This window comes from Clupea harengus, chromosome 7 (genome assembly GCF_900700415.2).
Source record: "Clupea harengus chromosome 7, Ch_v2.0.2, whole genome shotgun sequence".
NCBI classification, from domain to species: Eukaryota; Metazoa; Chordata; class Actinopteri; order Clupeiformes; family Clupeidae; genus Clupea; species Clupea harengus.
The window spans coordinates 20,352,046-20,366,645 of record NC_045158.1 but is presented as its reverse complement, the minus strand read 5'-3'; the positions used below and the strand labels follow the sequence as shown (position 1 = coordinate 20,366,645).

General features: G+C 42.3%; 1 protein-coding gene across 1 annotated transcript in view; it reads left to right on the top strand.

Moving 5' to 3' along the window:
- Positions 1-296: 296 nt before the first annotated feature.
- lrrc75ba (leucine rich repeat containing 75Ba) overlaps positions 297-14,600 on the top strand; it is a 28,136-nt gene continuing 13,832 nt past the window's right edge. The window contains exons 1-3 of the mRNA XM_031570789.2: positions 297-1,426; positions 8,998-9,126; positions 11,607-11,722. Coding sequence (XP_031426649.1) covers positions 1,139-1,426; positions 8,998-9,126; positions 11,607-11,722 — 533 coding nt within the window. The 5' untranslated portion in view covers positions 297-1,138. The remainder of the gene's footprint in view (positions 1,427-8,997; positions 9,127-11,606; positions 11,723-14,600) is intronic.

The window sequence follows — 14,600 nt, the reverse complement described above, 5'->3', positions numbered from 1 at the left end:
TGGTTGTGCCCACGTCAGTGTAAGTGTCAGTATAAAGTAAATCATGATTTCCGCGTACGCGTTATTGTAAGACAAAATATGATGATTAAATTAAACGAAACGTAAACTGTGTTGAATGAACATTGCACATTCGTAGATTTGATTATGTGACATCTGCACTTCGTCGTTTCCATCCAGATGTATAGTGTTGCATTCATATACCACACTCTTACTCTGCCAGATATTGGTAAGGCGTGTCATCCGAGTTTTCCTCATTTTTTTCATGCATCAGTTCGTATTGTGCAGAGCTATAAATATCCCTTTCTCTCTCTTCTCCCACCCCCTTCAGTTATAAGTGCTTTCTCTTCTCACAGAGCACACTCTTTTCCACGGATTTTCATTCCATTCAGTGATCTTATCTGTCAAGGCTGTTACTTTATCAAGTATGGGTGTGCAACAGATGGCCAGTGCATTATGTCACCGGCCAGGTATCTCCTTTTCAATCCTCTTTAACAGATATTTATTTTAAGAGAGTTGGTTTCTGTATTATAGGTTGTATTTCAGTCTGCTTTAAGTTAATATTTCCAAATTAAATTTGTCTTGAACTGTTGAGTAAGCACATTGATCTGTCAAGCGGTTTCTTCCACCATCGCGTTCTACAACGATTAGATATTGAACATTTAAATGCTAGACGAATAGGGCGTTCACACATGTCCACGCGCAGTAGAGGATGTCTGTGATTGGGTGCGTGTCTAGCAAGCGGCGCGTGGTGCTGTGGAGACCTAAACAGCATCAACAGACAAGCAGTGAATATCAAACCGAGACGAGCCTCCAGCATCGACACACCTAACAGTAGTACATCTCAGGAATATCCAAAAGATGGAAATGTCAGCTTGTTAAACTGACACCACATCATGGCTGATATCTACACCACATAGGAGCACTGACAGTCTTTGTATCATTTTACGTTTGTGTATAGGCTGGACAATAGTACTGCTGCATGCGCACTCCCGAGTAGATCACGAGTGATGGGCTTAAGTTAAATCGGGCAGAAAAAAATAACATTACATGACGGTGTGATTATTATGGCCATTACTCATGGAGTCAAAACATTGACCCGCCAGTGCAACATTTAGGCTAGTCTGTCCGAAGCTTCAGCATGGGTTCTCGTCTGAGCAGACAGAACAGTCTGGACAACGAGAATTTTTCAAGGAGGCGCCGCAAGCATCTCGACAGCACGGGAGAAAGCGATAGGAGTGGAAGTCGTGGCAGCGGAGACTTCTTGTTTACATCACTGATGCTGAAGTCGGACAAGCTACCGGGGATGCTGCGCCGAACCAACCACAGTCCCTACGTGCGACGAGTCACCTGGATCCGTGAGATCCAAAAACTGCTCCGCGAACGCAAGCTAGACCAAGCAACCGACGTGCTGAAATTACTGAGGAAGGTAAGCGCAGCTGCCCCGCATTCCATTCCATTCAAAGAGATAAGTCTCTCTGCGACACCCAACCTTTACAACAAACGTGATCTGAAGTGAGCTGTACCAAAACAAATTTTTTTTTGTCATTCCACCAGCTACATGCATCACAAGTTCTCTCTTGAGATATAACAACACGCAAGATCTCCACCATGCAAACAAGTGTAGCACTTACTGTAGTATGACTACCCAGTGCATGACTCAGGTGGTTTGGCATCACAACTTAACAATAAAGAGAGAAATCTGTAGTATTGGTAGACGACTGAGGGCCTTAACTTCTGACAACCACAATAAAGACATCCCTTGACGTGACATGTTTTACTGACAGTCTGTCATTTAGACAGCCACAATGGGAAGACCTTTTGCACCTCCTATTCTGTCCTGTTCTGTCAGTCTGTCAATCAATGTAACCTTCAGACAGCTGTGAACGACGCGCCCCACTGGCATGGCCTAATAACCGATACCATAAAAAGTCCTGAAAGTTTATATTTGAAAATCGGCAGCCGTGACATTCCGGGAGTCCCTTGCCAAGCCCCTGGGCCCTGCATATGTTATTTAGTGATGGAGCAGTATAGCAAAGCAAAGGTCACTACCTGGTCATTCTGTTCCGCACTACAGCTTTTCACCAGTGATATTAGGTGAGAGAAAATAAAGCCTTAAATGGTCTCTGCACGTCTTATTAGGATTTTGAAATGTAAATGTAAAGCACTCCATGGTATAGCCCCAAATGTCTGGATGTCAGGGTCCAGGAAAGATGATAGAGGAAAGAAAACAGTTAGAGAGAAAAAAGGAGGTAGTATATCATTGGTTCATCCTCAGCCTGTGCTTTTGCTTCTGTGATGAACCCTCCAGGTGGAACCGTACCAGCATTGTACGCCCAATGTTCATAACACCAAGAGAGTGAACAGGATGCAATTGTCACTTTAACAGAAATAGAGTGATCCTTTCTCACTCACAGTGTTAGTTTTTCTCCCTGTGAAAACAACAGGACTGATTGTAAAGACGTTAGCTCAGAAAGCCCGCATTGCTCAAATGTGCTATGCCTGTGTTTATTGAAATGATTTGGCATTGTGCATGCATCTTTTAGCAGTGGCCATATTGTGAAAGCAGGGCGTACTGCCCACATGTTTCATGAAAGAAGAATGTGATTGTGGTTTACTTCACAGGAAGATGCTTTTTTTTATGACAATAAAATCCCACTGCCAGAAGAAGCACATTGTCACAGAAGAAAAATAAATGTTTAATTACTTTTTTCCCCAAACATCACCTATGTGAAATACGTCTGTTTCTTTCCATTTAAACCAGTTCTAGAGCAGCAGTTTTAGAGTTTTGCATCAGCTTTAAAAAAATTGCATTAACAAACTCAAAATCATCAAATGATACAGATAAAAGAGACAAACAGATTTCTCTAGTGGAAAAAAGGCGGACTTGTCATCTCAGATGGGCTTCAGACTGAGTATACCTACTCTCTTGAGTATGGTGACGACTTCCAAAATGAGATGTGAGCAGGTGGTTGCGTTGTGGAGATGGGGGAATAATTACGTTATATGTAACCCAGATCCTCAAGCTCAATGGAAAGATCCAGAATTTGATCAGAGGTTGGGCTCTCTGCTGCAATTACCAGAAAATATTCTATAAGCACTGGCAACCACAATCACCTGTTGCCATGGACGGTCCTGTTGAAGGTGCTTATTGTGTTGTTGCCTTGATTCAAAGGAGGTTAGGGAATCTTGTTCCACAGTTAGAGGAAGATATACTGGCAAAGCTGTAAAAGCTGCAAAGCTTTCATCCTAGTAGTAATTTGCTCTATATCTGGATTTACCTGCTTCATTCTCTCCCTAATTCACTGCAATCTCTCTTTCTGTCTCTCTTTTGCTCTCTCTCTCTCTTTTTCTCTCTCTCTGTTTGTCTCCCTCTCTTACTTTCACTCTCTACATCTCTCTCCACCACCCCACCTCCCCTCTCTCACTGTAGCTAATTACTTTGAGGATTTGACAGGTATGAGGTGAGAGGGAAGCAGGCTTTTTAATCAACACCGTCAGGTGGCCCATGGGATTTCTGCTACACCACACACACACACACACACAGGCACGCAAACACACACACACACACACACACACACACACACACACACACACACACACACACACACACACACACACACACACACACACACACACACACACACACACACACACACACACACACACACACTCTGCCTGAGCCCGGTAACAGGGCTACACGCTTGTCTCCCTTTATTTAGACACATTTACACATTTCTCTAGGAACGGGATATTTAGGGAGTCCACTGGCAGGGCAAACACTTATTCAGTGTCCAACACAATTCCAGAAACATCTATTGTTAGTGTTCAGCCAGGCTTAGCGGAGTCAAGGCGCTGGTGAAAATTACGAGCCGTGGAGAATGGAGAAAAGTCGTTTCGTACCTTCAGGCAGCGCTTGAATGGAAGTTAATGCATGAGATTTATTTTCCTCACAAGCCTTGTATAATGCCAGGAAAGGAACAGGAACTACCAAAGGGCTTGAGAGCGCTTGTCTAAATAGGCATGATCAGGAAGGGCTACCATGGTCAAGTGATCATCGAATGCTAGTTTTGCCGATGCAGTCATGTATGAACACTCACATAGACAGTGTTGTGCAAGGTTGAGTGCTATGAAAGAGCCATTAAAAAGTAAATGTTTAATAGACGCTGAATCCTGCTCAGGGAGGAAGTGTGCGGTTAGGGCATCCTAATGACTTGCCTCTGACATTGCGTCGTCTCCGTGTGATTCACGCGGAAACTGCTGCCATGGCGATGTCAGCACAGATGGATGTAGGTCACAGGAAGACATGAATTATTTTTCCCTCACTACGTTCAGGAAGTGTGTGTGTTTGTGCATGTGTGTGTGTGGGTGTGAGAGCCATTTACTTTTTATTTGTGTTAGACTCTTGTGAAAGGATCTAGTTAATGGTGTTATTGACACCATTATTGTGTTGGCGGGAGTGTGAGTTCGTATGCATGGATTCGACTGAGCTTATATTTTTGTTCATGCATGTGTGCACATCCATGTGCTCGCAAGATAGTATGTCCACAAACAAGAGACAGACACACACAATGATACAACCAGAGAGACGACCAGACAACCTCATAACATGAAAGAGATGCATTTTTTAGTTATACACAGGAAAAGATATTAGTCGTAGACCAAATCTCTCACTGTCACATGCAAATACTCATACCCAACAACCTACCCTAAGTATTACAACAATAGTGTGCACTACAACCACCATACCAATGCTTAATAATTAACCACAACAACAACAAGGGTGCCTTCATGTGCATTTCCTTGGGGTTGTCAAGTGTGCACCTTTCTTCGTCAGTGTTTGAGTTAGGCCCAGCCCGCCACAGCCAGAAGGTTCAACAGTGGTGTCTAGTGTCCCTACGCACCCCCTACAAACTAGGGTTAGGATAAAGAAAGGGGTTAGGGGTTGGAGGACCCCCTGGGATCACAAACCCTGATTAGGGTAAGAGAATAAAATGGGCTACAAAACTCTGGTCGCTTTAGGCACCCAAACAACAGGCTTCTTCACTTGATACTCAGCCAGGTTTCCCAATAACGATGCATCTTAGAGGTAAAGGATATTGTCTTTGGCTGATTCTACAAATGTACGTTTCCTACACACTCCCAAACAACTACGTAACGTGAATTTGCATGCCCTGCTCTTAAGTTGTACCTAATGGACGCTGACCACGTTAACAGTACTGAAATATCACCTAATTTGGTAAAAAAATATAGGCCTAGGGCTGATTTTGACGCAGCACAGGTTTTGTATGCTACATGTTCGCAGCTTTCCTCGCCCCATCCATTTTTATTTATTATTTTTCGAACTCTTATTTATTATTATGTTTGTTCTCTTTTTTCTTTTTGATGGAACATCGTTCCCCACTTTCTGCACAAACTTATGAACTAGGTTTACGCCCTATTGAAAGTAGACAACAAACCCCCCCCCCCCTCCAAAAAAATGCTTACACAAATAGAATCAGTAACGACTGTATTATTTCATAACTTTGCATAATCATAATCCTTTGAGCTTAGAAAAGATTCATTTTCTTTAAACTTCTTTCTTTAAACATAAAAGGTGATTTTCAGAATGAAAAGGTGACTAAGAGTGAATACAATTTCCCTGTACGTCCTGCTGGTGACCCTGTGAAAGCCCCTGTTAAGAAGCTCTTAGCTGTCTGTGACTACCCCAGAGCACACATACATTTGTTTTCATGTACTACCTGAATATAAATAAATACAGTTGACTTTGGAACCACTATTTAAAGTTGCTTACATTTTGAAAAATACCAGAGCAAGACAAAATCATCAGAGTGTCTGAAAATACCCCTAGTCCCCAGAGGGTTAAGTTGTGAAGCTTTTGGGAAAACCTGGCCCAGGTTAATTCACATGTCCCCAAGTAGTCAGTGAGCACCTCAGCTATAACCACTGGCTTGCTTTTTCAGCAGCCTCAGACAACTCCTTAAAAGCTCCATTGAGTGACCATTCTCGAAAACCAGAATCCAGCAGAAGCATTGTGGTTGATTTTGCTACAAAGCCTCTAACAGCTATCTTCACTGGTCTTGTATATCCTGCCAACCTATATATGCTGCTTGTCTAGTTTTCACTACTTGCTCGCGAACATAGCTGGTTATCATCTGCCTCTACTCCAGAAATGTAGCCTAACCCCAGGCTTTCCAACTAACCCAACCCAACCCTAACCCAAACTTATGTTGAGAATTGTGCCACATGCCTACCCTCTTCGCTGATTTCTCTACAATAGAAAGAATCACCTCATCATCAATATGAAAACTCTTCCACCAGCTTTCCCTTACTGATAGATACACACTTGCTAGGTTTAAATTTCTTCCTTGCCCATTTCAGATTGTCCGTCAACCTGGCTAACAGCCAACGGGTACATGGAGCAGTTGTTTTAAGTATCGTCATGTTGTCCATATAAACTCAGATGGGAGGTAACCGGGTGCCGTCCTGCAGCCTCTCAACACCAACATCTCATGCCCTTATAATTACCTCCATTGTGCCATGGTGAAAGCCAACGGTGCAATGGTGCATCCAGCCATGATACCAATCTCTGGCAGGATGTGATGTAGTTACTTGTGTTGCAGCACAACTGAATATCCTCAAAATGCGTGAGGTCCAAAAATACCACACAGAGGTTTCTGCTCTCTGGCCTTGCTGCCTGACTCATGTTACTATGTTGCTGGGATTCCTACTTTATGCACAGACATACAGTATCTGTCAAGCTATTTTCCTTAAAATAGGGGACAAACCTCCTTGCTACCACACTAAAGAAGATCTTCCCTTCCACATTACGAAGACATATTTTTAATTGGTCATGGCATTCCTCTCCTTCCATTCCACCCTCCTTGGTGTAGCCAGTCTACTCTTCATTCCCTGTCTGTAGCACACTAATACCTTCTCTCTGACGGCTGATTTTAGAGAGGAGGCATCTGCTCGTTTTCATTGCTTCTTCAGCTGCCTCCTCTCTCAAATCAGCCATTCTATTTCAACCTGTTATCTTAACTTGACTTGACCTTGCTTGTCCTTTCTAGCTTTCTGACACACTTTATATCTTTCCATGCCATAACTATAGATGACCTCACCCATGCGATTGCATTTACTCTGTACCCTTCAATCTTTCCAAAATTCCTTTAAAATCATCATTATTGCAACTCCATACTTTGACTTCAGAAGCCCCTAGCCTTCAGACCTTTGGTTTCTGTCCACTGCATGTTTCCTTCCTAGTCTGCTTGATTTGTCCTTGCTGTTCACCAGCGGCATGATGTCCACCATTCTGTGCAAGTGTGCCAGGTCCTCCTTCAGCTGTAGCAGGTTTACTGATATCCTGTGGTCAACGTGAAACCCCTGTACTTTCCTCTAGGCATTTTTTTCCTTTCCCTGGTGGATCATCAAGCCTTTCAGTGAAGTTTCCTTCCTCCATCCACATATACAAACCTAAAGAGCTTTACCCTTAACCCCCATATTGGCCATATCCATGTTCTTACCCCTTTCTCATAGTCGAAACCTGCCAAAGTCCAAAGCCATGTGGTCTGCCTGTGAGTCCTCCTCCACCCCTGCTCTCGCTGACTCTAGGGGTATTCTGTTAGTGTGTTCTTTTGTAGTTTAGTTCAGTGCATCTACCTGGCTGTACTTAACATAGATGCTACTACTACGGGTCGCTAGCCCAAAGCAGCCCTGGTGGGGTCTATTCTCCTTCCTGCCAACTGTCTTTCCAAGCCGATACATGGGTTTCCCCAAGTGAGGTGACTAAAAGTTTACCCGAGATTCAATATCTCCATACTTATATATGCATGAATAATTTGTTCTAAGGCATCACAAACACTGATTTGACTACCCCTACGCATCAAATCCACTTCATGGCTTGCAGCAGTAAAATCTACCTGAAAGTTTATTTTACTGCTTTGTGATGTAGGAAAGGCTAAAGGGACGTTTCAAGCCTTACTACAATAATTTCCCAGAAGTCTTTCTGCACAACACCTCTGTGTGGTCCTCGCCTATACAACTCCAATGTTCCCTATGCAGTAAGCACCATACTTGTATGCTAAATGAACCATTTATATCAGCAGGGAGCCATGCACTCAGTAGCCCTGGGAGTGCGTATTTTTTTTCATTGCGATGAGAGCCTGTGTGGTGAAGGGGAGGTCCCGGGCTTCTGAGCTGGAGAAGAGGAAGAGGAGGAGGAGGAGGAGGAGGAAGATGAGGTGTGGGTGGATAGTCCCAAGCACCGAGCAACAGCAGCAGTAGCAACACGGCCCGCAGCAAAGCACATGAAAGCCCATCGCTCAGCTGGAACTGAAGTGCAAAGATCTGTACCAGTCAGAATATGCAAGTCAGTCACCTCGGATAAAAGCCTCAGCCTTTTGAATATTAATAAACCAGGGACATCGAAAAATGGTTTTATAAGACCAGTTCCCGTCACACAAGAATTTATTGTGGTTGTCGTGACATCGCTACATTCCACTGAAGCGGACACCATCTTTGTCTATGGGTTATATAACAGAGTAGTAACACTTAAGTCTTGGTGCTAAGCACTGCCTCTTTGCCCAAGTTTTGTCATTAGTGCCACATGACTGGGGACTGTAAAATCAGATACAAACCATGATGCAGCCTCACAATGAAGTGACAAGCTGTTGGTGAATAAAATAATTACTGAGTTATCCATGCAAAGCCGATTGCTCTTTCTCTCTCTCTCTCTCTCTCTCTCTCTCTCTCTCTCTCTCTCTCTCTCACTCTCTCTCTCTCACGCTCTTACTGTTCAGATATCACTGAATAATATTGAAGAATTGGAACCAACACAGTGGTGCACACTGATAAAAAAGTCACAACCTTTGTTATTTCAATGTCAGTGAATGAAGTAACTTTTGAGTGATCTATTCTAAGCCACTTGTTGAATGTGTGTGTATGTGTATGTGTGCGTGTGCGTGTGCGTGTGCGTGTGCGTGTGTGTTTTTGTTTTGGCAGGACCTGGGTTTGGAGGGCACATCCCTGAATGATATCTTATATAAGAATGCAGCCTTCCTCAATCTGGTGGATCCCATCTCACATGAGTTGCTGCTAAGTCTGGCCAGAGATATGCAGTGCCCAAAGAAGGTAGGCCAAACATTCACGTCATTTCATTTCTCTACATAATTCATCATGTCCAAACCTCTCCCTCTCCATCTGTCTTGCTCTCTTATTCTCTGTCTGTTTCCTCCAGTCTCCCTCTCCCTCTCTCTCTTGCCACTGTCTTTCTCATTCAGACCTCTTTTGTTTGTGTGTTTGTGTTTTACTTGTTGTCTATCATCTCTCTGCATTGTGCATCTGTCTGTCATTCTGTCTGTTGGCCCATTTGCCAGATCCATCATTGTATTTGTCAGGCCTACCTGTCTGTCCTTCTCATTTGTATGACTATCTAGTTTGTTGAGACTGCGCCCGTCATCAATCAGCATTATTCACTTGCATACCCCCCCCCCCCTTCCTCCCCTCTGTCTCTGTTGCTGCCCTGGTTTTATGGTTTTATTCTTCTTTTATTCTTCTGTTTGGTTGTTTGTTTGTCTGTTTGTAAAATAACAATAAAATAAATCATGCAAATATTCTGTATCTGTATTCTGATTATTGAATCAGGACAGTTTCTGAATGTATTCTGTGTGGATGTGTGTTATGTCATATATATTAAAAATGTCCTTTTTGATTATAGGCCTGCATGTTGAGGTTATGAATGGTGTTATGGTGTTTCAAATGGGGCTCATACAATGTGTGTGTGTGTGTTTGTGTGTCTTTGTTAGCCACCTCCCTGAATGGTTCAAATGGGGCTTATACAATGTGTGTGTGTGTGTGTTTGTGTGTCTTTGTTAGCCACCTCCGTGAATGGTTTCTCTCCTATACATGCTGTATTGTGTCTGTGTCTGTGTCCGTGTCCGTGGCCGTGTCCGTGTCCGTGTCCGTGTCCGTGTCCGTGTCCGTGTCCGTGTCTTTGTCTGTGTCTGTGTCTGTGTCTGTGTCTGTGTGTCTGTGTGTGTGTGTAAGAGTGATCTCAGGATAATGCAGCATGCTTCCTCCATCTCACACCCACAAATGTAGCTCTTTGTGGTAACACATGTGTGTGTGTGAGTGAGTATGTGTATGTATTACTGCATGTGTGTGTGTGTGTGTGTGTGTATGTATTACTTTATGTGTGTGTGTGTGTGTGTGTGTGTGTGTGTGAGTGTGAGTTGCCTCGTCTTGGCTTCATGTTCACTCTCATTTGATTTCCCCTTGTGATTATCTGCCCAGTAATAATTCATGAAAGATTTAGAGATAAGCCCTAAATTTGGTTTTTAATAATTAAGACCTTTGTTAGGTTTTTAATGGCACACACGACACACTGGAACACAATAATGATAATAATAAAAAGGAAAACGTCCTCCGAGAATTATCAATGTTTTCGGATCTCCATTGTTTTTAGGCGCTTTAGTAATATGACTAATGGGGATAGATGTCTCCTGTCAACGTAAAGAAAAAATTAAAACCCCTTTTCACCTCTCATAATCCCACTTTGACTTTAGTGTGCTATCTGTCTGTATAACAAGACAGAAGAAGGATAGCCAGACAGAAAGATAAATAGACAAGTGACAGAAAGACAGACAGGGAAGCAGACAGAGACATATTAAGTTTTATAGATAGATAGATCAAAAGAGAGATAATATGCAGATAATATGCATTATGAAATGATACAGGTGAAATTACCATATACAGGCAGTAAGTTCTGCTTTTCAGATTGTGTAATTGCTAGTCTTAGATAATTAGGTAGATCTCTGAAAGGATTTTTGCTGACTCATGGTCTGTGTCCAGGTTCTCTCTCTCACTGGCATCATCTTGGATTATTCATTTTGGCATGCATAATTTAAGGCCTGAAAGACTGAAAGAAGAGAGTGGTTCTGTATAAGTTAAACCTCTTCATCAGTCTCTCCTCCGCTTTGCAGAGGCACCCAACCCAACAGATGGCTTCAAGCTAAAACTCAGAGAGAAAGCCTGGAAACAGCCAACACCATGTGGTCTTTTTTTCAGTTTTTTTCCGGCAGCAAACAGGAAAAAAAAGAAAGAAAGTTATTTGCAACATAATACACAAGGCCACGTTGACCCTACCAAATCTGTGACAGCCATCATGAACCCCATGTGCCCCAAAACACTCTCTTACCACTCGTACTTTGATGTTTTTTTTAATTATCTTATTTATCTGATTATTATTTTTATTATCTTATTTATTTTATCTTTTGTGATTGTGAATAGGTGACGCAGATGAGACTTTCAATACATTTAGATGGCTGAAGGCAACAAAGGAACCACAGTGTAGCTGCCAGTGTATTCAAAATCACCCGTAGGCACAAAGTCTCTAGAAGGAAAATTGAACTGCATTAGATGCTGAAGATCAGAGGATAGATGCCAAAGCCTTCTATTCTATTCTTGTATTCTGTTTTCTATTCTATTGTATCCAGGGTAAAAGCCTTCTATTCTGTTTTCTATTCTATTGTATCCAGGGTAAAAGAAACATAGAATATGTCAGAGTTCTGGGCGCTTGTGTGGTTTAATATGCGTCATGATTTCTCCCTCAGGATGCTCAGGACACTCTGAAGTCCTCGGATAAAATCTGCCGGCAGCTCATCTACCACCTGACGCCGCACTCCAAGTGGCTACGCAAGAGCATGTCCAGGAGGAAGTCGCAGGCCTGGTGAGAGAGCCGAACCCACCACCCTATCAATCACCTTTTCTCCCATGACAGTTGCTTTGTCCAGGCTCTTTGACATAACACATCATGCTTTTTTGGTCAGAAACAATAACCAATTGCTCCCCTATCAACAACTAACCTTTCTCAGAATACCATCCCTCAAGGTTTTCTGTTTATGCTTGGCCAACACCATCCTACCAGATTTCAAACACACTCAATACTCTTACCCATGCTTTTCCCAAGTAGCTTGGCCTCTATGTACACCCCACCGTTCTGTTTCCCAGTTCCTAACACTATAAACCCTGAAGTGAAGTTATCAAAATACTAAAATGGAAACAGAGCCATTCTCTTGTCAAACATCATCTCAGTTATTCATTGTTTAGGCGACTTATTAATTCAAACCTGGCACCCTGAAGACAGGTAACGGTTATAGACAAAATGCATTAAACAACAAACATTTTTGGAAACAATATTACTTCAAAATTGACTCACAAATGCCATGCACAGGTTTTTCCCCCCCCAACTTTTCCTCTTATGCAAGGTCAGTACTCTCACTGTTTCAGAGTACAATGAGCAATGAATAATCGGAATTAAATTACATTAGGCCTACAAATCCATTTCTTCTTTCTCTGAAATCAATTAGTTCTGCATTTTTAACAGTCCTCTCTTGCCAAAGGAGTTCACAGAGATGTTTAAGAAAGCAGAACAAACTTAAATAGTTCAGGTCATTTTGCACTTTAAGGTAAATTTAGGTGTCAAGATGATAACAGAAGGAAGGACTCCTAGTTCTAAATTTATGGACTCATTAAAATGCTGATATATTCACTGCCATCAGGCTGTACCCCTCAGTACCATCAAATGCTTCTGGAACTTTTTGTCTCTAGGGATAAGCTTCGAAAGTCGCAGAGAGTGATTTTATAATTAGAGGAAGTTACCGAGAGTGACTTGTTAAGACGCATTGGCACACCCATAATCTGTCAAAGCCACTAAAACTACATCTCTTTCTGCTGTCATGGCTTAAGTATTCTCATGGAAAAGACATCAGACACAATGGCCCTCATTCTCGAACATTTTCTGAAGTTTCTTCTGAAATGTTTCTTACGGGCTTCGGAAAAACAACGTAAGCAAAAGACATCCGCCAAATTCATGCACGCTTGAAAATGCGGTCCTACGCAGCAGAAGTTTTCTGGGCTGTGCTCCCCCGGAAGAGTTTTCTTAAATTGAAAGCGCGTTCTCGTGCTCCTGAATTTGCATACATACACGCCCTGCCAGCTCCTTATAAGGGCACGCAACCGTAGTGACGTGTGCAGTCGGAATCGACCGAATCTACACGAAAGCAACTCGTAAACGAGTCATGTCAAAGCGGTTTCGTGTACATTACATTTAGTCATTTAGCAGACACTTTTGTCCAAAGCGACGTACAAGGGATAGAACAGTCAAGCTACGAGCAATAGAGACCTAGTGTAACAATAAATACTACTTTACATAAGAAATAGAAAAACGAAATAGGAAATAAAAACGAAGTGCAGGAATGTAACTGCTATAAGTGCAAGTTAAGCACTAGTGGAAGTGCCAGTTAGGAAGGGAGGTGCTCTCTGAAGAGTTGGGTCTTCAAAAGCTTCTTAAAGGTAGAGAGGGACGCGCCTGCTCTGGTAGTGCTAGGCAGTTCGTTCCACCAACGTGGAACTACTTGAAAATTCTGGATTGCCGTACTTGCACAGACGGCAGTGCCAAACGACGCTCACTAGACCAGCGCAGCATTCCGGTGTAGTCCTTTTATTTATTTTATGACATCACGGTGCCTCGTAGAATCATGACTATAGGCCTACATGTGAAACGTAATTGTTAATGATACTTTAATCCGAGGATCTGTAGAGTTGATGTGAACGCAATCACCAACGATTTCTCACAAATTCATTAACACGGAGAGTTTTCTTAAATGCGATTCCTCAAAAAACCACAAGATGGCCAACGGGGCCATCTTGTGGTTTTTTAAGGAATCGCATTTGAGAAAACTCTGGCCGAGTTACGACTGCTATTTCGAGTTCGGAAAGTCTTCTGAAGTTCAGAGCAAATCCCAGATGAGAAAACTTTCATGAATGCCGAATGTTGTCCTAAATCCAATTCCTCTTAAATTCCTCTTAAATTCCTCTTAAATTCTTCTTAACTGCGTTCGAGAATGAGGCCCAATGTTTCATTTGGGAAAACATATTTCTGATCAGTTACACCAGCAAGTCACATTTTTTTTTGTTTTTAGACTGGCCCATGCATATTGAAATCACAGTACTTTTTTTAGCAATCTAGAGTTGCTTTGCTCAACATACTACCTGTTCTGAAAAATATTCATCAGTGAAGTAGATGTTGTTTTTTGTGTACAACTTAGTCCATTGCCATCCATTGCCATTGGCCACTAAAGGTCTCCTACAGTAATTAATATATCGATTTCAACACAAATCCGTTATGAAATTGAATTTGTTTAGTTTGTTCCATATCAGCTTGTACACATAAATTAATGAATGTTTAGCACACTTAACTACGCTATACAACTGTACATCTTTGCACACATATAATTGAAAAACCTGACAGCTTACCTTGTTCAAAATTAGTTATTCTGTTTGGCAGAGAAATTAATATGAATTTGGACGTAAGCGTATGGGGGCAGAATTGGGGAAGGGGCAGAAATAAGGCAAAAGCATAGGACTTTTATCACTCGGCTGAAAGTACACACTTCACATGGGAAGTGTCATTGTTCAACCCACAGAAAAAAGCACAGCAGTCGCCTCTCTACCTTGGCTTGAGTCGATTGTTGTCAATTACTGTACACGCATCAAAGTGCATCCAAGGAAATGGCGCTGTTCTTGGCTGATTATACTCTGGTGTG